Source organism: Ictidomys tridecemlineatus, chromosome 4, assembly GCF_052094955.1.
Source record: "Ictidomys tridecemlineatus isolate mIctTri1 chromosome 4, mIctTri1.hap1, whole genome shotgun sequence".
NCBI classification, from domain to species: Eukaryota; Metazoa; Chordata; class Mammalia; order Rodentia; family Sciuridae; genus Ictidomys; species Ictidomys tridecemlineatus.
The window spans coordinates 167,522,388-167,546,487 of record NC_135480.1 but is presented as its reverse complement, the minus strand read 5'-3'; the positions used below and the strand labels follow the sequence as shown (position 1 = coordinate 167,546,487).

At 37.6% G+C, this 24,100-nt stretch overlaps 1 protein-coding gene across 2 annotated transcripts in view; it reads right to left on the bottom strand.

The window, feature by feature from the left end:
• The window catches only part of Tek (TEK receptor tyrosine kinase), a 111,493-nt gene that overhangs the window by 65,795 nt on the left and 21,598 nt on the right, over window positions 1-24,100 (bottom strand). For both annotated transcript variants that reach the window (XM_005334184.5, XM_005334185.5), the window contains exon 2: window positions 1,156-1,467. In XM_005334184.5, coding sequence (XP_005334241.2) covers window positions 1,156-1,467 — 312 coding nt within the window. The remainder of the gene's footprint in view (window positions 1-1,155; window positions 1,468-24,100) is intronic.

The following is a 24,100-nucleotide window of genomic DNA, read 5'->3' as shown; positions in this document are numbered from 1 at the left end:
AAGAAACTACTAATGAGAAATGTGCAGAGGTGTGTTACTTATCTGGGTCAGCTTAATAATAATAATAATAATAATTATTATTATTATTATAAATCTAAATCCCCAAAGAGCTCACAATATCATTATTTTTTAAAATAAATTCTGAGCCCTTGTGTCTAGAAACTATTAATTTGGAAAGGACTTCTGTATTTTAAGTATCAGCAACCCAGAGAAGGTGTCTGGATGAGAGGCTGGATCATTCCAAGGAGAGGGCATCACACACAGCTGGAATCCATGCTTGTTGCCATTTAAGTTTGCAATGCCTGCACTCTGAATCTAGGCTCAGCTCTTTGACTTGCTTTGGGAAATAAAATGAGGCACAATCACGGGTAATTCTGTGCCTACATTGTTCTCATGTACTTCCACCATATTCATGAGATCTACCTAGGTTGGCCTGCTGCAGGCTAATAGCCACATGGAACTGAGCCAAGTTGCCCCAGCCAAGGCCAGACTGAAAAGCCTGCAGCCAGCCAACACCATGTATTAAGAAAGCCCCACCAAGGCCAACAGAGTCACTCATCAACCCAGCTGACAGCTTCACACTAAAATATTCCATGTCATATGCCATTGTGATTACATTACACAACATTGTTGTGGCAATAGGTAACTGAAACATCAAGTAACCAATTAAATTGAGCTACTCACTGGTATATACTTACTGGTATATATTTCCCTGTTGAAGGTTTTATTTCTACATAATTTTCACATGAAAATATTAACTTCTCTAGTGTGAGCATTTAGGAAAAAACAAAGTATCAAATGAAAACTTAATGAGAAACCTCAAAGTAACCAATAATTTGGCAATATGGATTTTTTGCCATAATTTTCAAATGAAGACATGACTATGTTACATGTATACAATAAATGTCATGAAGTGAATCTATGATCTATTTCATATCATGAACTAGACACAAGTCTACAGAGGAAGTTGGGCTGGATGGTCTTTTATGTCTACTATTCTAGGTACCTGAGACAGCAATCTTAGGTCCCGAGACAACAAAAAGGTCCTTGAGCTCACACTCAGACAGCTCATGCAGCCTCTGAGGGAGCAGCTGCCAAAACAAAAGGTATGTGCTCCCAGTGGACCTCACCTGTCCACATTTAGGGACATATTACCTTGTTGACGCATCTTCATGGTCCGTATCCTTATTGCGCGTCCTCGAACTCGCCCTTCACAGAAATAGGCACCATTGATTTTACTAGCCTTTTCTCTCTTCCACACGACTTTTTTAGCCCATTCTCTGGTCACATCTTGGGTAACTTCCAGTGGATCTTGGTGCTGGTTCATTAAGGCTTCAAAGTCTCTCCCTATGGTGATGGGCTCATGGGGATGCCATCCAGAGGCGATGCAGGTGAGGGATGTTTCAGCATCAGATACAAGAGGTAGGGAATTAATCAAGATCAAGTCCATGGCACCTTCCACTGTGCCTAAAGGAAAAATGGAGAATAATGCATGCTGAAGGCCATTAAGATGGCTCGTGGGGTAAACTAGTCTTGTCTAAAGTATTGTCTAAAAATAGATAGTCTTTCTAAAATTCCACTAGTCACCAAAGCTTCAAGACCCTTTATCACCCAGACCCTGCTAATTCCCTTGCCCCTCTGAATACCCTGGGGGCAATGCACTGTAAGTCCCCCCACCCTCTGCAACAAGCCATGCACTATATATATCTATGTACTATATTGCCTGAGACCTACTTGGGCACTCTGTAAATTCTTGTTGAGCCGAGATAAATTATACTAGCATTACTACCATTATTCATTATGATTAGTAATTATTATTAGTTATTATTGATGCTATGTATGTAGCCAAAATAAAGTGTTATAAAGAAGCATCAACTGCATTCACTCATGCCAATGAAATAGAGCCTCATTTTCTAAAACTTCCCCAGTTCTACATTAACTTCTTCACAATGAGAGGGACAGTGACTAAGGGAAGTCTGCATTTTCCTCTGAACCTCATTTGCTTCCTCTTTAAAATGGTGACAAATGCAGAAGATTAAATAACCTGCCAAGCACTGTCATATTCTGAATGCCCAATGACCATATTTCATTTCTCTTTCTTCTGTTTTCAGAACACCTAGTCACAAACCTTACCCCCTTCCCAAGCGTAAAAACAAAACCATGCCTGACCTTTAACATTCGTTCTATAAATGTATTCCATAAATGATAAAGCACACTTTAAAAAAAAAACTTTGTTTTATTTTCTTGCTATTTCTCTCTCCACCCACCTACAACCCCTCAAATCTACCATATTCTTCTTCTCTCTTGATTTCTAAAGTTTCTAACTTGAACAAATGGAATCTGTCTATTCTCTCCTTTCTCAGTGTGGAAATATCAGGGATGAAAAATATTTTCTAGCTCTGGTAATGGTTGACCCCAAGTTTAGATAACATGATCAGCAGATTAGAAAGATTAAGCATATTCATTGGATGATGAGGACCCAACCAGAATCTCAAAGACCTCTAGGTAGATATAAAGTTATTCAGGCAAATTACACTCTTTAATTTAATACCCATTAAATTCTCCCAACAACACTCTTTAGCATGCACCTTTATCTCAATTTTAAATATGAAGAGCTGAAGGTTCAAAAGATTGAGTAGCTTGTTTGACCTTTCAGAGCTATTTAAGGCAGAGCTGGGATTCAAATGCTCACTCATCCCTTAGTCCTCAAATACACCACACCCTTTCCATACTTAAAAGTCTATCTATTTGCCGTACCCTCTGCCTGTAAGACTCTTCTTCACCATTGAACTAACTTCTGTTCATTTTTGGGTCTCAGCTTAAATGCCACTTTCTCATAGAGGGTTTCTCTGCTTGCTGTATATAATACCTACACATTCTCATCCCATTTTCTTCTACCTCAGCCTCCAGTTTATTTCATAAATATCACCATAATTTGTGATTACTTTATTTACTCTATTCCCCTCAATGGTAAGTTCCATGAACTATTCTGCATAGGAATGGAAACTTAGGAATTCATTTATGTAGAAATACTTTGCCTAATTTTGACACATACAGAACTTACGTGTTTGTTGGATGGATGGAGTGATGCTAAAACTCTATTCCAGGTCTATTCCTATTCCTATTCCTACTCCAGGTCTGCCTGATCCAAGTCTATCCACTTACCATGCTCCTAATTTTATAATAACTAACTTAAAAATGAAAGCACTCCCATGAATCTAAACTGATCTCCTTTCCACCATCAACAGATTGTTTTGATAACTGAGTTTTTAGGAGGCAAAACCAAATGTCATTGTTTTTACAAAATACCATAGATAGGTGATCAGCGGTTCCTGAGAATCTGCAGTCAATTGGCATTCACTTATCAGACATTATTTGATAATCTACTTAGGCCAAGCATTGTGCCTGGTATGAAATTCTCATAAAATTCGTTTTTAATGGCAATTACCAATGTTTGCTACATGCTGTGATTTCGAGAATTCCCTTACTTGGAGTTAAATCTTTATCTAGTTATTTAGGAAGAAGAATTTCAAAGTCAAAATAAGCATTGTATATAGGGGATTGAAGGACAAAAAAAAAAAATCTCTCCTATAATGGGTTTCCCAATCTGACCACAAATGGAAGGATCTATCTTACATTGAGCCTTGTGGATAACTTTTAAAATCTCAGGAAAGGGGACAAAGGTTAGGACTTTTTTAAAAAAGTGTTGCAAAAGAGGATGAGTGAGGAACCCTAGCAGTGGAATTACTGCCCCTAAAATAGTACCAGTACACACTTTCCTCTTTATGTGCACACCCAAACTAGCACTGCTTCCAAGCGAACACCACCATATCTCCTGCGCTCATCATTCCAGGCATGTTCCAGAAGGGGTCATCGAGAGGAAGGAAACTGTCACTCTTTCAGCTCCAGTTAGATCCAACCCTATTTCTAGGGCCAGTTGAGTGATCTGCCAAAACCATGGGTTCTGCTCTAAATTAACACCACTGGCACTGGCTGAGGTTTATTTAATGACTGTAGGAAATAATAGAAAAAGCAGATGATTTGAAAAGACAATCAAGCTTCATCTGTAAATAGTGTCTAGGTATGGATCTAGAGATTTTTTCCTCTTGTTCTTCCAGTTATCTCCCTTTTCTTTCAATGATGAAAAGGGAAATTGCATGTACTCTGAGAGTCCAGACTTGATTACATTTTGCCACCTTATTTAACATGACAGTTACAGGAAGCTTTCTTCCATCGGTGAGCTCTGTCCTTTGTAATACCAACTACAATCAAAACAGAAGGATTGTACATGTGAGTTTTATATATAAGAGGAAATAACCTATCCTGAGCTGGATCATTTGCCTAGTTTTATTAAAATAAGAATCTGCATTTACTTGCATAAGTCTAAAGAATTTCTAGAAAGTGACATACAGAACTAAGGACACATGTGACCTATTAGGAGAGAACTGAGTATTCAGTGAAAAACAACAGGAGAAAGGACTTTTGCCATATGCATATGTATAGTTTTTAAATGATTTGAATATTACCCATGCACAAAAATTAAATGTAACATTAAAAGTAAATGTTATCGGTCTTCCCTTAAAAAATGGATTATTGGAAGGGAATCAATAGCCATGAAAATACATGTCTCTTACCACCTATCCCTATAGCCACTCTTAATCTTGAATTGCATTCAAATAATGCATTTTCACTCATCTTTTCTTTGGACTATTACGGAATGTGATGTCACTCTACAATGCTAAAAAATGGGGATAAAATAAAATTTAAAAAGAGAAAGGTGGCTACATTGGGCCTTTCAAAGAGACTAGAGCAGAGGCCCCACTACAATTGATACAACTCTGGCCTATGGCTTCTTGAAAGGGTTCTACTGCTGACACCTTGAGAGGCATTACTGAACAGCGTAGCTGGCATCACCCAAGGAATCGATTACTAGGGACATTGTCCTGAGAATAACTATGGAAAGACAGATCCCACATGGACTCATGCCAATATCAGTCCCCATGCCTAACTCTTTTCCTTACATTATAGCAATCCTCTCCAAGTCATCCATTTTAACTCCTTTTTAACTCAATATTGGGGACTAATATTGAGTTTTTTCATCATACCTACAGCCTGAGGGGCTCCGATCAAATTTACTGATTAATTCCATTTATATTTTATTGACAAGGCCAAGAATCTTCCATAAGTACAATGTACATTGAAATCTACACATCTTATCTTTTTGAGTGCAATACTATTTTTTCATAGCAAAGATTTCTTAAGTACTTTACAGTGTTTACTTAATTGTGTTCTTGGCAAAACAAAAACAAAAACAAAAAAAAACTTTCCTTGTGGCAAGACGATTGTTAATTTCCAAGTGAATCATTGATCATCACATCGAAACTCTAATCCTACTCTCAAATGTCTTGCTCACTGAATTTGCTGTGAATTCAGCAGCATCTGATCTTTCACAGATGCATTTTCTCACCAAACCTCATCATGGTGAATTCAAATGTCTAACTCTTGTCTTGCATTTGGATTTTGTTATATTCAATATTGTTTTGAAAAATGAGCCCTTAACTATGACATGGAAATATTTTTCTTTAAAAATAGCCAGAGATTCTACTGTCACGTATAACTAAAAAGAATTTAAAGAAAAAATAGAGAAATGATTTTGGACTTGACTCAGAACTCCCATGTAATCGAACTAAACTGAATGAGAAATTAGAGGTAGTGCCATGTTTTTTCAAACTAAATCTCAAGGAATAATTACTTCTCATTTTCTAAAAAGGTGTTCCTGAAGTTTCAGAGAGTAGGAGAGGTCAAAGCAACAGAATGAATTCCAGACACCCACACCCATGCGCTCTCAGCAAGCTGCTCAATGTTTTTTGTTTACATTTGGGTTCCACATCAGATTTCATTTGGGGAAAAATGATTCTGCTTAATTAAAATCATAAAACCTCAGAGGTCATCCATTTTAACTCCTTTTTAACAGATGAAGAAAATGAATGTTTAAACATGAATGTCAATAAAACATTCTGATACAGCGCCACATGCTTGCTCCAATTAGCATACCCTCGGCTATTCCAGTTCAGCACAGCTGCACATAGTCAAGTGCTGATTAACCTAGCTCAATGATCTGGAAGCATTGGCAGGCCAAAAGGAAAAAGCAGGTTAAATGTTTGCACAGTGAGTCCATTCCCTTGTGCATTACCTCAGAATTTGGGGGGCGGGGGTGCGGGTGGAGTTTCATTAACATGTGTTTGGAATATGTACCACATCTTCAGAACAACCTTCTTTTATGGTTCTTAAAAGTTTGGTATTAGCTATGTTTAAAATATTTTGAAGTTGTTCATGGTCATTTTATAGGTATTTTAAATATTTCTGAATATTTGAAATGACAGTCAGGACTACTCTGGCCAAAAGCACTTCAGAGATCAGGGGATTGGCAATGAACTGAAAAGGCCTTAGCCCAAAGCATTTCTGGAATCAAGACCCACTGGCAATGAGCCAAAGAAGCAAAGACAATCCCAAAACTATCCAGGGTACTTTGTGGAATGGCTTGAATATTAGGTATTGTTTAAACTGTCTAGTAAAGAAGTAGTCTCTTCAAATGTACTCAAGTCATTTATGTGTCCATTTATTCATTTACTAAACAAATGTACTGAGTATCTTTGATGTGTTTACTGCACTAGGCCCTAGAGACACAACAAAGAGTAAAACAGGTATGTTCTCAGCCCATCCCTATAGGTTTTCACAATAAAATGGGGGGGGGAAAAGACATGGAAAAATGAATCACACTAATAAATATGAGGTTGGTACCATGCTAGAAACTATGAGAGGGAGTAACAAGATACTATGGACAGAACAATGATGAACTTAATCAGACCTGACTTGGGAAGGAAAGGTTTGGCAACATTTAGTCTAAAAGAATATTGGAATTACTGAGACAGAGCAAGGCAGATGGGAGAAGATAGAAAAGTTTTCCCCAAAAGGATAACTACTAAGCAGGGTTTTAAAGAATGAATAAATATTTAATAGGATTCACTTCTTAAATCTGTCCTAACACTGGCATTAATTTCTGTTTTTGGGTTCTAAGACCTACTGGCGCCATTTCTCCGTGTCAACACTATGTTAAAGTATTTTTAGTATCTTCTCTGACTTCTTGTCTCCCCTGAAGAAATACAGTTCCCAGGCATGCTTCCAACACTTTAATCTTTTCTGTTGTTGTTCTCCATTATCCTTTTATGTATTAGTAAATCTGAGCCATACTCCATCCTCAAGGTTCCTTCCAAGAAAACATTAGGCAATTAACAAGATGATACCGAAATGCACAAGACTGGAAATAACTAAAGGAAGTCACTAACTTTTTATTGTATACCTGGGAGTTTAGAGTTAGACAAGGCATCCTGGATGTGGCTGGGCTGCGTCTTTCTAACAAAGTATTTTCACCCAGGAGTTGTGCCAAACCAGCCTCCCCTAAGGGCATGCCCACTTCCCGTCTCTGTTTCCCAGCCAAATGGGGACCTTGTCTGTCTGTTGGAGAGAGTAGTATCTTCTCCCCACCTTCAAATGCCAGAAAATTTCCATCAAGACTGAATAACACAGGTTTTAATTAGAATTAGAATCAGTCAACTGGTGGTCAACTTTTTATTTCCAGGAAATAGGCAGCATCCACAGATTGAGACTTTATTGAACGTCTTGTACATGTGTGCATCTACATGCAAATCCATTCTGGGAGGTACAAGGGTGGAGGAAATAGGGTCAAGGATATTTTTAAACTGGAAAGAAACTTTAGAGATTGTCCAGTGCAAGCCTTATGCTTTATAAGGGGTGTTTTAGAAAATCTTGTTGCTGCTGTGATCTAAGGCCCTGTCAAGAACAAGTTCAGAGGAGGGAAAGTTTGTTTAGCACTAAGGATTTCAGAGGTCTGAGTCCATAATCAGCCGGCTCCGTTGCTCTGGGCTCTTGGTAAGGCCACACATCATGGAGGAAGAGTGTAGTAGAGGAAAGCAGCTCAGGACATGGCCACCAGGAAGCAGAAAGAGGTAGGGGGCTCCTCCACTTACCAGGGACAAAATACATACCCCAAAGGCACACCCCCAGTGACCTGCCTCCTCCAGCCACATCCTGCCTACCCACAGTTAGCACCCAGTTAATCTATTCAACTATATTAAGGCACTGATTAAGATAAAGATATCATAGCTCCATGATTTCACCTATAAACTTTCTCACCTTATCTAACACTTGAGTTTAGAGCACAACTCTTATCTAAACCATACAATGGGCAACAGGAAAGAGACTAAGGGCCTAGACAAGACATTGGTTGGTTGTCATACAAAGGAGTGGTAAAGCCAATTCTTGAATTCTGATTTTCTAAGGCCCTTTCTGTCACCCCAGGGTTGCAGTGTAAATGGCCAAATCCTTAGTGAGACAGACTTTTAGAACATTTACAAATCTGGTAGGATGCCACCTGGAGAAATCCTGGAGCTTGGTAGCAATTAGGATAGGAGGAAAGACACTGAAGATAAGTGGCGAAAAATTTGGAAACCATACAGAACAGAGGGAATAGAAGTACCAAGGGATGAGTATCACAGACATCCCTAATCCTGACAATCATCTTTCCTATTTACTTTGCCCTGAGAAAGAGAAAGGGATGTTCTCTAATTGGACCACTTCCATCCAGCACCAAAAAATCTGGTATGGAAGGATTCTGTCTCTGTACCCAAGCCACTTTCTCTTTCTGTACTCTTCTTATTCAATCATCTACCTCTCCCCTATGCTGCCCTAGGATAAAACCCACATTGCACATGCTCAGAATCGAATACCTCTATTGTCTAAGACATCATTGAACAAAACTCTTTAGCTTCTTAGGGCCCTGTTCTCCAGCTCCCCAAAGAGAAAGTTATTCAACTTGACTGCACCAAAAAGAGAGTAACCAAGAATTAAAAAAGAAAGAAAGAAAGAAAGCCAATCCATTCCACTGAGAACAATTAAAGGAGAAAGCCAAAGAAATGAGTCTATAAGGAAAGCAATTCAGAATTATAATTGTTCCTAAATTAAGATTGACAAAAGAAGTCAAGCCCTCCGAGCAGGCCTAAGATTTTACCATGTAGGAAAGAATGCTAACACTTTTTTATTATATACTATATAAGAAACACTATGTTAGGTACTTTACAAATACTATCCAGTTAAATTCTCACTTTATAAATGATTTTTGTTAGTTCATTAAAGTTATTCATAGTAGTGTTCATTTTGACATATTCATAAATGAATATAACATAATTTGCTCCATTTCAATCCCCAGAACCTCCCCTCTCCCTCCCTTCTTTCCCCCTGGTCCCCTTCCTCTTATACAAAAATTAACTAAAAATGGATTGTGTAAAATGTAAAAATAAAAACTTTCGGGGTGGGGGGGTATAGGAGAAAAATATTCATGATGTTGGAGATAGGCAGAGAGTGAATTATTAGCTATGACACCAAAATTTTGATACAGAAAAAGAAACCAACCAATTAGACTATCAAAATTTAAATCTTTAGTCTATGAAAGACATGGTTAAGAAAATAAAGACAAATTATTTGCAAATCACCTACCTGAAAACATTTTTAAAGACAAAGAAGAAAATGCAAGGGAGTGTTTTCAGGCCCAGAGACACACAGGAGGACTTTGTGTTACGTCAGGTAAGCAGTCTCCTGAGGCTCAGTGCAAGGGCCCATGGGCACCTGCTCAGGTTCTTCAAGTAGCCTCCTTGCCCTATCCCCCCAGGCTGCCAAACCTCTCAGCTGGTTGCAAAACTGCTTTTCCAGAATTACTTGCAAGTGAAGAGAACTGGTCTCCTGTTAAGGTCAACCTTGAAAGAAAAGAGTAAGAATCAAAAGACTTTTGAAGGAAGCAGAGAGCACCTTCCTTGGCCTAAGATTGTATAAGAATGTTTAAGAAGCTCTAAACTCAACAGTAAGAAAACAAACAACCCAATTTTTAAAAAAGTAAATAAATAAGCAAAAGATTTGAGACATTTCACCTAAAACAATACATGATGGCAATGAGCACAAAAAAATCTCAATATCATTAGCCATTAGCACAATGCTAATTAAAACCATAACAAGATGCCACTACTCCCTTATTTGAATAAAAAAAAAATCAAGTGCTAGTTAGAATATTTAGTATTATATTTCTTTTATAATTTTAAAAGATTTTATTTATAAAAAGGCACATGCAATTATACTGTCGTGTATAACTAATTAGATCAAATAAAAAATAAAAAATTTTTAAAAGGCACATGCAATAATTAATCACTTTAATGGCAGCATTCTAATTAGTCATTACTTTGTTTCTCTCCTGTTTTAGATAGTGACTCCCTGAAGCACAGAATTCTACTTTATTGACCTTCAACTCCCCAGCACCATGCGCTAATTGACAGATTGTACCTCTATTGAATGTGTTTGAGTGGAATCAAAAGAATTCCAACAGGAAGGGAAAGGACTATGCCTAAAACCCAGGTAACTATTTTGTGAATTGCTAATTGCCTGGTACAATCAACTATTCCTGGGACAGTAAAGTAGCTATAAGAGCTTTGGTCTTAAAGTTCTGTCTCCTCATTTGTAAAATGGGAGCATAGCTTTGAAATCGTTGATGCTTGCAAAAAGGGACATTTTTATCAGCATGGTACAAAGCCAGTTTGATCAAGTAAATCTGTATAAAACTGTGGTCTGTGTCCACCCCCAACAAAGGACTGAAAATGGCTTTGTGTCCTGCCTACCTTCCCTCATACTTCCAACCCATGCTGACAGGAAACAAGAGCCAAGGAGGGTGCTCTCCGCTTCCTTCAAAAGTCTTTTGATTCTTACTCTTTTCTTTCAAGGTTGACCTTAACAGGAGACCAATTCTCTTCACTTGCAAGTAATTCTGGAAAAGCAGTTTTGCAACCAGCTGAGAGGTTTGGCAGCCTGGGGGGATAGGGCAAGGAGGCTACTTGAAGAACCTGAGCAGTTGCTCATGGACCTTAGCACTGAGCCTCAGGAGACTGCTTACCTGACCTAACACAAAGTCCTCCTGTGTGTCTCTGGGCCTGAAAACACTCCTTTGCATTTTCTTCTTTGTCTTTACAAATCAGACTGTGAACACTTAATATTCTACTCCTACCAACACTTTTGTGGAATGTTCTTTGGCTTTAAAATTCAACTGAATCTGTCTTTCAACCCATGCTTTAGCTTTAAAGTGGTGGTCAAAATATCCTAATAAGAATGCTGTGCAGACTAAAGAGATCTTTTATGGGGAAGTGCCTGTATAGCACAAAACTCTTTCCTAGGGAAAGGCCAAGGAACTTGCTTGATATTCTAAAACAGCAGAAAACCTGCTGTTTGTCCTAAATCATTTCATGAGTAAATAGAGAACCTGACAATGAGAGGTAATTTTCTCATCTTTTGCCCAGTGGGTCTTCCCTTCCTTTTATGGTACTTTGCTTTTCTTCCCTCAGGAGCAGGACTCTAGCTCTGGATTCTGAATCATCAACCCTGCTGACTCACTAACAGGGTCATGAACTTCACCTCATGGAAGAAGGTAAAGGGGCCCTCTAGGTTTATATCATTTGATTTAGGAATTCCTTTATTACAGGAATCTCTTGTTCTTCAGGCTTAATGTGAATTATTTCTATGACTGATTGCCATCTATTTAAAAATCAGCTTGTCTGACCATATTCCCTTTCCTCCATCCAAAAAAAAAAAAAAAAAATCCTGCACACTTCCAAACTACAGACACTTTTGCCAGATGGAATTCCAACTGGATGCTACATTACCCACTTCCCTATTAAACTCAGGCCTAAATGTCTCATGAAATATTAAGAGGAGGTCCCTCATTGAGAGGGCTCTTAAAACATCCTAGATATGGCCATATTTACACTAATCCTCTTGGGCCCTCATCAGGCCCAACATATTATACGTATACCTACATGGAGTATAGGTATGTATGTGGCTGTTCATGATGTGGAGCTACACTGGTCTTGTATTCATAATGAACATAGGAAAGTTATGTCCTATTTATTCTACTGTCTTTCCTATTCCCATCTCCCCTCCTTTCCCTTCACTCCCCTTTGTATAATCCAATGAATTTCTATTCTCCCCGCCCCTCCTCCTTAGCACGAGTTAGCATCCACATATCAGAGAGAATATTTGGCTTTTGGTTTCGGGGGATCGGCTCGTTTCACTTAGCATGATAATCTTCAGTTCTATCCATTTACCAGCAAATGCCATAATAAGGACACCTAGGTTGGTTCCAGAGTTTAGCTATTGTGAATTGAGCTGCTATAAACATTGATATGGCTGTGTCACTGAGTATTTTGATTTTAAGTCCTTTGGGTATATGCCGAGGAGTAGGATAATTGGGTCAAATGGCGGTTCCATGCCAAATTTGCCAAGGAATCCCCATACTGTTTTCCAGAGTGGTTGCACCAATTTGCAGTCTCACCAGCAATGCATGAGTGTACCTTTTCCCCCACATCCTCACCAACCTTTATTATTACTTGTATTCTTAATTCAGGCCCCACATTTCTTCCAACAACAATAGAATAATTTCAAACAAATTGGGAGCTGTTTAGGAATCACACCTGGAATCTTCACATGAGTTATACTGCCTGTCTGCATTGTCCTCCTCCAATAATGTCTCCTCCATCCACAGTCAACTAGCTGATTCCTGCTTAGTTCCCAAGATTTGTCTCATGCACTCACCTACATAGGAAAGCCTGACAGATTCCACAAAGTGGAGGCTCTGTCTTACTAACTAGGCTGACTTGGTATCTAGCAGGCACAGCAGTGTGACAGGCCTTGATCTTACATTAGCACCTGCCATGCATCTCATCACACTAATGACACAGGAGAACTCTTCTTTTATATTCCTAAGTAGACAACATAAGATCAAGTGGCTCTGGCAGCAAGGAGACAGGGCTATCTATCTATGCAATCTCTTGGGGGAAAAAATCACACAAAAATATGAAAATATGAAACTATCCAAAAATATAAAAGCCAAAAGGGCAATTTCATTCATTGTTCCAGTTGGATATTCTGGGTATGGCTGGGTCCATTTAGCATACAGATTTATTTACTCCTTCCCCTTTTTTTCTTGAGATGGGGTCTTGCTATGCTACCCAGGCTCAAGTGATCCTTTTGTCTCAGCCTCTCAAGTAGCTGGGACTACAGGTGTGTACCCCCATGCTGGCTCTAGTATACACATTTGGACTTCAAACTGTAAGAGTATCATTTGCTAAGACCAGGCTATTTGGGGGTTATTCATTTTGACAAGGTGTTCACCTCACCAGCTGCTCTCTAGCCTTCTCTACCCACCTCTGGGGCTGCAGAAACTGCCTGTCTCAGGTTGAGTAAAGCCCATGGGTAGCACCAGTACAGAAGGAGAGTTTAGCCAGGGTAAGTACTCTCCCGGCTCCCTCCCTAGTAAGCCTTCTACAGAAGCCACAGTTCTTACGGACAGCCAGTCTCTGCTCTCTCTAGGTTCAAAAACTGCTCCTTCCTTTTGCACCTTTGGTCTACATTCATTCTAAGCAACACTCTCAAATAGATAAAACCAAATTTTCTCTAGACTAGCAGGAGGGACATAGATGCCCATCCATGTATCTATTCCCCCAGCTTCGAAGCAGTCCCTTGGATACCTCCCATGAGCTGCTATTTCGTTAAGAAACACAGTTTGCAAATCCCCACTATCAAGTGTTTGCTAGTTCTGTTTTTCAATGACTGTTTCAATTATACATGAATGACTACTAGAAGTATTTCAATAACATAATAGCCATAAGTTATTAAGTACCTACCACATTTCAGATATTTTAAATGCATTGTTTACTTTATGCTTACAACAACATGTGAATTGGACATTGCATCTTCATAGTGCAGACAAGGAAACTGGCTTAGACAAAATAAGGATCGGTGATGACTAAATGAGACCTCAAATGTAAAACATGGGATTAGTGTTAGAATTCACAGCCCTACCTTTGCCCTGACAGAGCTTGGCAGGGTGTGTTCTCCATATGCACTATTTCATTGATTATCCATTGTCGCAGTTCTTTCATCATTCCACATGAGCATTCTGCAGACCTTGTGTAAGACTTTGAATCTAAAATAGCAGATTTCCCTTGGATCTTGTTTCCCCTTCATTCCCCTTACCCAAACTCAGCAATTGGCTCTGGCCTTAGTGCAGAGATTATGGCCTGATCAGTACTATGGAAGACACCACTCTGCTTTCTTAGTGAGCTCATCAACTCCCAGAGTTTCAGTTACCACTTGTTCCAAATCTAGGTATTTCAGTCTTACCTCTTCCCCACTGTAAACACATTATAATAACACCTGCTGGATCCTACATAGTCAATTAAAGTGCAGTATGTGCAGAATGAACTCAGCATATATATATATATATATATATATATATATATATATATATATATATATATATATATATATATATATATATATATATATACTTTCCCTCTCATCCTTCTTTATTTGTAAAAGTCTAACCTTTTCAATCACAAGTGCTTGCAAACTCCAAGTTCTTGTCAACAATTCTCTGCCCCTCATCAGGCCCCTGGTCTGTCCATTCTAGCTCAGTACAGTCTCTCATATGCAACCCCTTGTTCTCTCTCACATGAACAACTGCAAAATTTTAGTGCCAGTGGTCTTTTAGACACCCTCCAGCCTTCCCTTTCCTGGCCATTGCTGACATTGTTTCTTCTACTAAAGACACCCTCCCTTATATATATTTATCTGTTGAGGTCTAATCTCTTCCAAGGTGCTACTCAAACCTCATTGGTAATAGGGATTTGTGTTTCATATATTTTTCACAACTTAAAATACAAAGTTCATGTACAGGTTGTCTATTATGGTTTGGATGGAAGGTGTCCCCCAAATGCTCACAATGTAAGACAGTGCAAGAAGGTTCAGAGGAGAAATGATTGGGTTGTAAGAGTCTTAACCCAATCAGTGATTTAAACTCCTGTAGGGACTGACTTGGTAACTGCACTGGTCAGGTGTGGCTGGAGGAGGTGGGAATTAAGGCATGGCTTTGGGGTGTATATTTGCATCTGGAGAGTGCAATCTTTCTGTCTGCTTCCTGGTCACCATGATGTGAGCTGCTTCCCTCTGCCACACTCTCCATGATGTTCAGCCTCATCTTGAGCCCTGAGGAGTGGAGCCAGCCTTCTGTGGACTAAGACCTCTGAAACTGTGAGCCCCTGACTAAAGTTTTCCTCCTCTATAGTTGTTCTGGTCAAATCCTTTAGTCACAGCAGCAAAAAAGCTAACTAAAACACTGTCATAACAGAAAATCCAAACCTATCACATCTGTTTCTTGAATTACAGAAAATACAGAGGATTTGAAGATTTTTAAAAAATGGAAGCTCACATCTACTTAATGATTTCATATAATGGAAATATATCCACATACTTAAGTCTGACTTTCAGATTTAAAATGTCATTTGACTGGCAACTTATAGCCTCTCCCAGCTTCCCACAAAAGACAGGAGAAAAATGAAAGGCACCTACAGTCAACCTACTGTCACATCTAGAAACCACAAAGACCAATGGAATGAGACTGAAAAGAGTATTTTTATCATTGAACTATTTTAATGTCAATTATTCCTCTCAAAATTGAAATTATATACTAAAAAAAGCAAATTGAATCTCAAGTTTCATAGTAAGTTAGGAAAGACTTGGAAAGGAAAAGGATGAATGTGTGCACAGTCCCTCACTAATATGTAAGTCTCAAAATACGTTTTCCTTATTTATTATTAGAAATAGAGAAGTGTGGACTAAGGAGTGCTTTTGAAAACTTAAAGGTAACAACTAATAAAGTTTCACAAACAGGATGTATACATCACAAATGACTAGGGAAGATCAATGTAAACAAAGTCTAAGCCAAATAAGCAAAAAGAGGGGGAAAAACACTAAAAAGGAACAGCAGGAAAGTGTAAAACAAAACAAAGCTTAAGTCAGTACGTCAGAAGTTAAGATTAAGTAGTATTGATGGTTTCAAGATAGATGTTTAAGTTGGCATATAGGAAGACAAATACTCTGAAACTATGGAAAAAAGTTTAAATCTTCCAAGATGATGCTATTAGGAGACACATTTAGCACAAAATCACAAAATCTTAAAATCAAAGAGAGGGGCAAAGAATTTATCAAGAAATTAAAAGAAAAAGGTCAAAAAATAAAGGAAAATAAAGCAAAGGTAGTAATATACATTTCAGAAAATGTAGAATTTAAGGGAGAAGGCATGAACTAGAACAAAGCCTACCTTTTTTATGTTGTTGGAAAAGTAAAGCCCATAAGGGAAGCATAGAGGTTATATGTCTTTGTGCCTTGAATCAGAGAATCAATATAAAGAAGAAAAAAAAACTGGCAAAACCAAAAAGAATGCAAGAAAAGCACAGGAGTTTTTGAAGATAATATCTTAATTCTCTCAAATTCTAGCAGGTGAAGTAGATTAAAAATCAAAGAGAAAACTTGAATATATAAAATAATTTCATAATTGTATGTAATTTTTTCAGGTATTTATAACTCTACACCTTAAATCAGAAAATTCCCCTTATTTTTCCCCCGAAAACCTTCATGCCATACTTATCAAAGTGATTGTGCCCCACAGAGCAACATATTATTAAGAGACAGAGTTTGGTTTGGTTTTTTTAAGGTACTGGGGGTTAAACCCAGGGCTTCATGCTTGCCAGGAAAGCACTCTACCACTAAACTACATCCCCAGCCCAGGATTCAGGGTTCTCAAGATCAGTGGGTAAAAAAACTATGTGGAGACAAAAGTACTCTTGACAATTCTTTAAATAAGCCATGAAGGATAATGTAGACATACATCATTTATTCACAGATATAACAACCAGGCTTTCCTCCAGCCCTGGAGTACATCACCATTTCCTTGGTGAGAATCAGATATAAGTAGTTGGCTGGCGTTCAAGAACTAGGCAGCATTCACACATGGTGGTCACAATGGGAACTTCAGGAACCAAATAATTGACACTAAGCTTGGTTTGGGGTATATGCCCTTGAAGTGAAGAGCATGTGGAAATCACTTGCATTATTTATATTTGTTTTGAACATCTTTTAGACCAAGAATATATGCTTGAATTTGCCTAATAAACTTGATATATCTTGAAGGTGGTATTCAAAATAATCTAATGACGCAGACCAACCATTGAAAATAGACACACATTTGAGCATCAGAAAGGAACCTGAAAAATTCTGATGTGCCAAGACATTAACTTTTTTGTTGCTGAGTCATGAGTCTAGAGATCCTAAAGGAGCGCCCAGGAAGCCAAGGTAGCAGGACAGGGAACTCAGGAGACCTAATAGCAGTATTTACCAAATGGAAGAGAACTATTTCACTCCTAAGAGCTAGTACAGAGAACCAGTGTATGACAGCGGAACTTCAGCCCTTTTCTAACTCCTATTATGCCACACATACACAAACTAATGAAGTCTAACAAAGGGAAATTGCCCAGGAAATATTCCTGAAATAAGAAAATTACCCTATACCACAATAAATCAAGTTTGACAATAAATTTGGGAACGAAAATGGAAGCAAAACTAACATCTTAAAAATCATACAAGAGTCTTCTAATGATTCTCAGAAAAGTTCAAATGTTAAAAAAATAGAATTTCTAGAAAAATAAGAACTCTACTTTCAAAATTGCTATAATAAGTCCAGAATTGCTTTCAGAGACATCGTTTTAAATATTTGCCTATTGTAAACAAAACAACAACTCCACTTAGGAAACCATTTTAAAAGAACTAAGACTCAAAAAAAGGCAGAGAGAAAAAAAACTAAAAAGGGGGAAAATGAGAATTCTGAGATGATCCTTTATGTGGATACAATTCATAATACCAAGTCTCGGACATCTCTTTTGAAGTAAAACATTGAGAGTAAAATGTTGAGAAAATACTTTAAATCACAAGAAAATCTCATGTATAATTCTCAGCTAATAAATCTTAAAATACACATAAGATGATTTATTAGGGAATACAAATTTGTAAAATTAAACTCAGTAAGAAAAAACCTCACCGAGCATGTTGGTTTATGCCTGCAATCCCAGCTGTTCAGGAGGCCAAGGCATGAAGATCACAAGTTCAAAGCCAGTCTGACCAATTTAGTGAGGCCTTAAAGCAACTTAGTGAGACCTTGTCTCTAGATAAAATATAAAAAGGGGTGGGGAATGTGGATCAGTGTTTAAGTGCCCCTGGGTTCAATCCCTGGTTCAAAAAAAAAAAGTAAAAGCCTCAACTATATCACCCAAAATTCACAGGGCCAGCTGGTGAGTTTATATAATATGAAAATATTGCTGATGAGTTTATGTAATATGAGAATATTTCTTGAAAGTAGAAAGCAAGGCTACCAATCCATTTAAGCTGGTATAGTGCTGTTAAAATAAATCTAAAAAATAATTTTAAAAAAATACTACACCTCTCATTGAAAAGCAAAAATCCCTAATATTAGCAAAGGAGTTCAACACATTTATTAAATGATCTGTCTTCCATAGTTACTATGGATTCATCCCCAGAAAGCAAGAATGTTTTAATATACCACAAGTATGTTAAAATATGATCTAATAACATTACAAGAAAGGTTCTATATGAAATTTTACCAAAAGATAAAAAAAGGTTTAAAGACAAGGAGATGTTTTATGTTAAGTGGAAAGGCAGAATTTTGGAAAGACAAAAACTCTAAATTAAAAAATAAATTTAATGTAATCCCAATCAAAAATCCAACAGGTGGCACAAAAGGAAAGAGGACACAAAAAGAAATGCCAAGCAATACAATGGGCCACTGAAGGATTTGACAAATACAGTTGTTTTGTACTTAATATGAAGTTGCTTCTACTGCCCAGTATAATTTACCTCTTTGTTTCAATTTATCAGTTCAGTAAGTTACACTCACAAATGCATTGTCTGTGTTTGTTTATGAGTGTGTCTCTGTCCCAGTGTGTGTGTGTGTGTGTGTGTGTGTGTGTGTGTGTGTGTGTGTAGAAATTGTTGCTGTTCTTATTTTTAAATGAGGTGAAAGGCTGAGTTGCACATCTAGATGGACATGCAGCTGAACAGAGAAGCACAGGCAGGAGTAAACAAGAGGGTTATGAATTCAACTAAATCAAAACTGAAACCCAGGCAGTGTTAGAGGAACCCATGAAAAGGTAAGAGCCCTGGGCATTCACAAGGGAAAACTTGTAGAGGCATCGGAATTCCACAGAGAGGGATATAAAATTTTATCTTATCTAGAAAATGTTGATGGTGTCGCTGGACGGTGGTATTGTACATAGAAAATAAAAAGATAAATATTTTAAGAATTGAATTCATTAGAAAGCAAGCAAGCTACTTGTGGTTGACCCACTAAGCCTTGGATTTATATCAGTGCCTTCATCATGGTGGCATGCCTACATTATCTTCTGCCTCCTGATGCCTGTGCGGGGCCATGCCTGTCTCAGAGTGCAGGTGGTATAAAGGTGCAGGGCCCAGATTAGTACTGCTGATCATGAGAGCCACCAGTATGTGGTCAGAGGCTAGAGGGTCATCCCGAGTTTGAATTCTAAATCTGCCACTGCTCACATAGGTCACATAGTACCATAAGCAAGCTATTGAGCATCTATGCCTCTTAGTGGTCATCTATAAAAATGGAGGTAATACACTAGCATTTCCCTGTGGATGGATAAACATATGCAGATGTAATAAAATGTTTTATAAATTTTATGGAAGCTATAGTAAATGTACGTCAAGACTGGATAGGGAGAGTAGGGGAAGAGAGGGATAGGGAAAGGCTGATAAACAGATACTAAGGAGAAAAAAGTTTATATATTCTATTCACAGGAGTGTGACTATTGATAACCACAATGTTCTGTATATTTTGAAAAAGTTAGAAAAAGGATTTTGAATTTGGTACTATAAAAATGATAAACATTTAAACAATAGCTATATTTACCCTGATTTGAACATTACATAATATATTAAGACATCACATGGCACTCCATAAATATATGCAGCTTATATGTCAATTAAAAAGTTTGTGGCACATAGAATAGTCAATAAATAATTCCAATAATGATTATGAAGATAAAGGTGATGGCGATCAGTGATTACAGAAGCTCTAAGACCAATGAAGAGAAAATGGGTCTGGTCCCCTGCAAAATCGTCAAAACCAGACCCCATTGAGCTGACATCCTGCCATCAGAGTCTATCATGGGGAAAAGTTAATGTTTGTGATAGCATTTTTACCTTATAACTAGAGAAAATGAGGTCCAGAGAATAAGCTGATAATGATATATAAAGACAAAAATCATCTTTTAATGACCATTTTGTCCTTTTTCTCGTGTCATAACAGCCCAAAGAAACAATACAAGAAATGAGTCAGGGTTGGCACTTATGCTTCTGAAAACTCAGATCTGTATTCCTTCCAAGTCCTGGCCTCCTGAGCTGCATTGCTGAAACTTCCATTCTCTATTTATCAGATCATTAGATGGACCTTGCTCTCGAAGGAGATTATGAAAACAAGTTTCAATTTGTGGACTGTTCAGTGGTGAAATCTGAGGATGACATCCAAGGATGACACACATTGACAGTGGAGGATTACAAAACAAGATTTACATGGGTTCTAAGAATGAAATTTAAAATTCCTGGATTCAGAATTTTAAAACATGACTAATCAGCCCAGAGTCCTAGGTATCAAATATAATCTGATTCTCCTAATTTGGGTTCCTAAAGGCATTAAAAACTAGGTTAAATTGATTATAGTGCTTAGATTGTGGAATATAGAATGTAATCAAAGAATCAAAGAAAGCCAGAATTTTTCTCTATTGTGTGCAATTAAAATTCAAGCTTGGCTGAGGTCTGTGTGGCTAATTTCAAAATTTTAATGTTTAAAAGGGAGAAACACTGAAATGTTGCTGAGAAGGATGTAACTGTACACATTCAATAGAGTCCCCAAAAGGGAGAAACACTGAAATGTTGCTGAGAAGGACTCAATAGAGTCCCCAAGGTCCTAAAGGACTTCAAGTTTGTAGGCAATGAATCTCAGAGTAAATGAGATGATGTTAGCTCCCTATCCAATTATACACAATATCAATACTAATATAATGACAGTTCATATACCCCAAATTCTTCTTTTTTAGCAAACATGTTTTGCTACTCCAATGACAAGAATCAATCTCATCATGTTCATGACTTTAAATGCATTCCCTCAGACAGAACATTCAGTCAAAAGCCCCAAGTCTTACCAGCCTTTTCATACAGGTATGCTTATCTGATTTCCAGCTTAAAGCAAATAGAAGATACAAATCAACTTTCCACGCTTCACAGTCCAGATTCAAACTGTACTTCTAACTCCTGGTCCAATAGTCTATAACTATTCACGAAGGCTACTCAGCGGTCATTCTAGCTCCAGCTCTCGTTGCCAGAGCAAATCCCCACAGCTCATATCAGTCATTCCCCAGTGTGTTCTTACTGAAGTAGAGGCATTGTTTTACCAAGTAAAATATTATGTTAAATAAAAGGGTGAGGCCCAGGCCTGGGTCACACCCATGCCAGCTGTGCTAGCCCCCTAGGTCCTTCCTTGGAGCAAGAATGAAGCCACAGGCCTGCTGTCCAATGGGAGAGTTATAGGGAACAAAGAAAGTGAGGACTTGTGCCACACAGCATTGTAATGACAACGGGAGCCAGGGGAAGATCCTGGAGGGCAGTGGCGGGCTGCATTCTTCACCTTACTCCAACTCAATTGACAGTGCCTCCTAAAGTTTATAAGAGAGTGAAAAGCAAAAGACACAGAGCACGTGACATTCCTTTCTGATGGTGGAAATTTCTGGACATTCCCAGCTACCTCATGATCTAATAAACTACAACTTATACAGCATTTTTTAAGTTAATAATGTACAGGTGACCCTCTCATCCCAGTCTTGGTGTTCACTTTCACACTTCCCGCTTCCTCACTCCACTTCAGGTTTATCTAGGTGGCAGGATTTGTTTCAGGCTTTACTCAGCAATAACATGCAGCAAAGAAAACCTGTATTAGCTCTGTGACTGCACTCTCCATGTGATCCCTTCTGGTTTATGGTCCTATAGTTAAGACCTCTGTTTTTCTCTCTGGGCTCCTGCAATATAGCAGAGCACGCAGGATTGTGTTTCTCTTTAAAGGTTATAGTTAACTGATGTTTAATCCAAACAATCAAAGCTGTCTCTCACTCTCTCCCTCCCTCTATATAGATATAGGTATCTTCTTGTATCCTTAAGAAGCACATCTGGTCAAAGCATTTAAAAAACTGTTCACCTTTTACCTATTGATTTATGATGCTTCCCTTTTCCAATGTTGCTTTCATGTATAATTACAGTCTCTTTGGAGACTTTCTGTTCTGCCACATTTATCTGCCACATTATTTTTTGTTTTGCTTTTGCTTTTCTTTTTTTTTGGGGGGGGGCAGGGTGGGTACTGGGGATTGAACCAGGGATGCTTCACTACTGAGCTACATTCCCATCGTTCATGTTTTTGTTTTTTGTTTGTTTGTTTAATTTTGAAACAGGTTCTCACTAAGTTGCTCAAGCTGAGCTGGAAGTTGCAGTCCTCTTGCCTCAGCCTCCTGAGTCACTGAGATTACAGGCTTGTGCTTTTGTATTTTAAATACTGTTGCTAGAGGCATGCTTATACATTCTATTTTATAGGGAATCTCTTATCATTAACTTGACAATACCTGCAAGCCTTTTTATCTTTTTCAGATGAACTTTAGAATTATTTTTCTCAAAGTCCTCAAAAATAAAACTTAAACTCTCTTAAATAAATTTCTCTAATTCTAGGGGAATTGGATCCCACTACCCAGTTATGCCATCCTTGCCAGAAACAGAAGTCTTCAGTTACTCAAGATTTGTTTTTGATTGTTAGTATTTATTATTAAGATTATATTTATTTTTAAATCTAAGTGTGCTAATCCTGTTGCCTGCAATATTTTCAAATTATGTGTTACATGAATAGTCTTCAAGATCTCAAAAGGACCAGATTTATTTTCCTGGATGGCACACATATGTTTCCATATAAATTTCAACTATACTGACTCTAATTGCCTTTTTAAAGTTTTTATCTCTATAGGCAAGATGTAATGAAGAAATAAATTCAAGGCCAGAAGAAAATTTACATGGATATTTCAGATGAAAGAGTAAGAAAAGATAATGCTGCCTGTTTGAACTGGATTATTGATAGGAGACTTAACTTTTCTTAAGTAATATATCAATTTATAATAAACTACATAGAGGGGAAGGGGAAATACTGGGGAATGATATTGGCCAAACTTCATTATTATATTGGGTACATGTATAAATATGTAACAACAAATTCTACCTTTCTGTATAATTATATGCATCAATAAAAAATATGGAAAAATTACAATAAAACAAACTACTTAACTTTGTAAAAAAAAATAGAAGAAGAAGACGACAAAGAAGAAGATCTGATTAACTCTAGCAGCTAGATTTTTTAAAATGTTTTTCTGTGTCTCCAAATGTTTCTACATGAACAGGATTTTTAATCAGAACAGTGTCCAACAAATGCTATAGTCTGTAATAACTACTTGGAGTTCCCCTTTTCATAGCTTTTATCCCCCAAACTTCTAAATCAACTGAATACTAACTATGAAAGACCTTTCTGTCATCTTTTTGTCTTATTTCAGTTGGTCATCTGAATATCCCAATAAAAATGTGCAGGGAAGAGATCAACTCTGAAGTCTCAATCTCTAAGAAACACTGCATTAATGAACTTCATGAAAGTCAGGAACATTTTATGACTCAAAATAGACAGCAATCCTGATAAATGTAGGTCCTTTTATAATTATTCTTAGCCTATTAGGTGATACTGATTTGGGAATAAAATAATCTGAATTTGTAAAATCACAAACAATAATGTATTTAGTGGTACTTTAGAACATTCCAATTTTTTAAAAAAAATACATATCCTTAATGTGAAATCCTTTTTTAAACATTAAATTGGGTTTATCCAAACACAGGAGAAATTGTTAGAGAGAAACATTCTACCTTTTGCGTACATTTTGATGTATAGCCTTCATTTTACCTAGAATAGATACAGGGAGAAACTGAA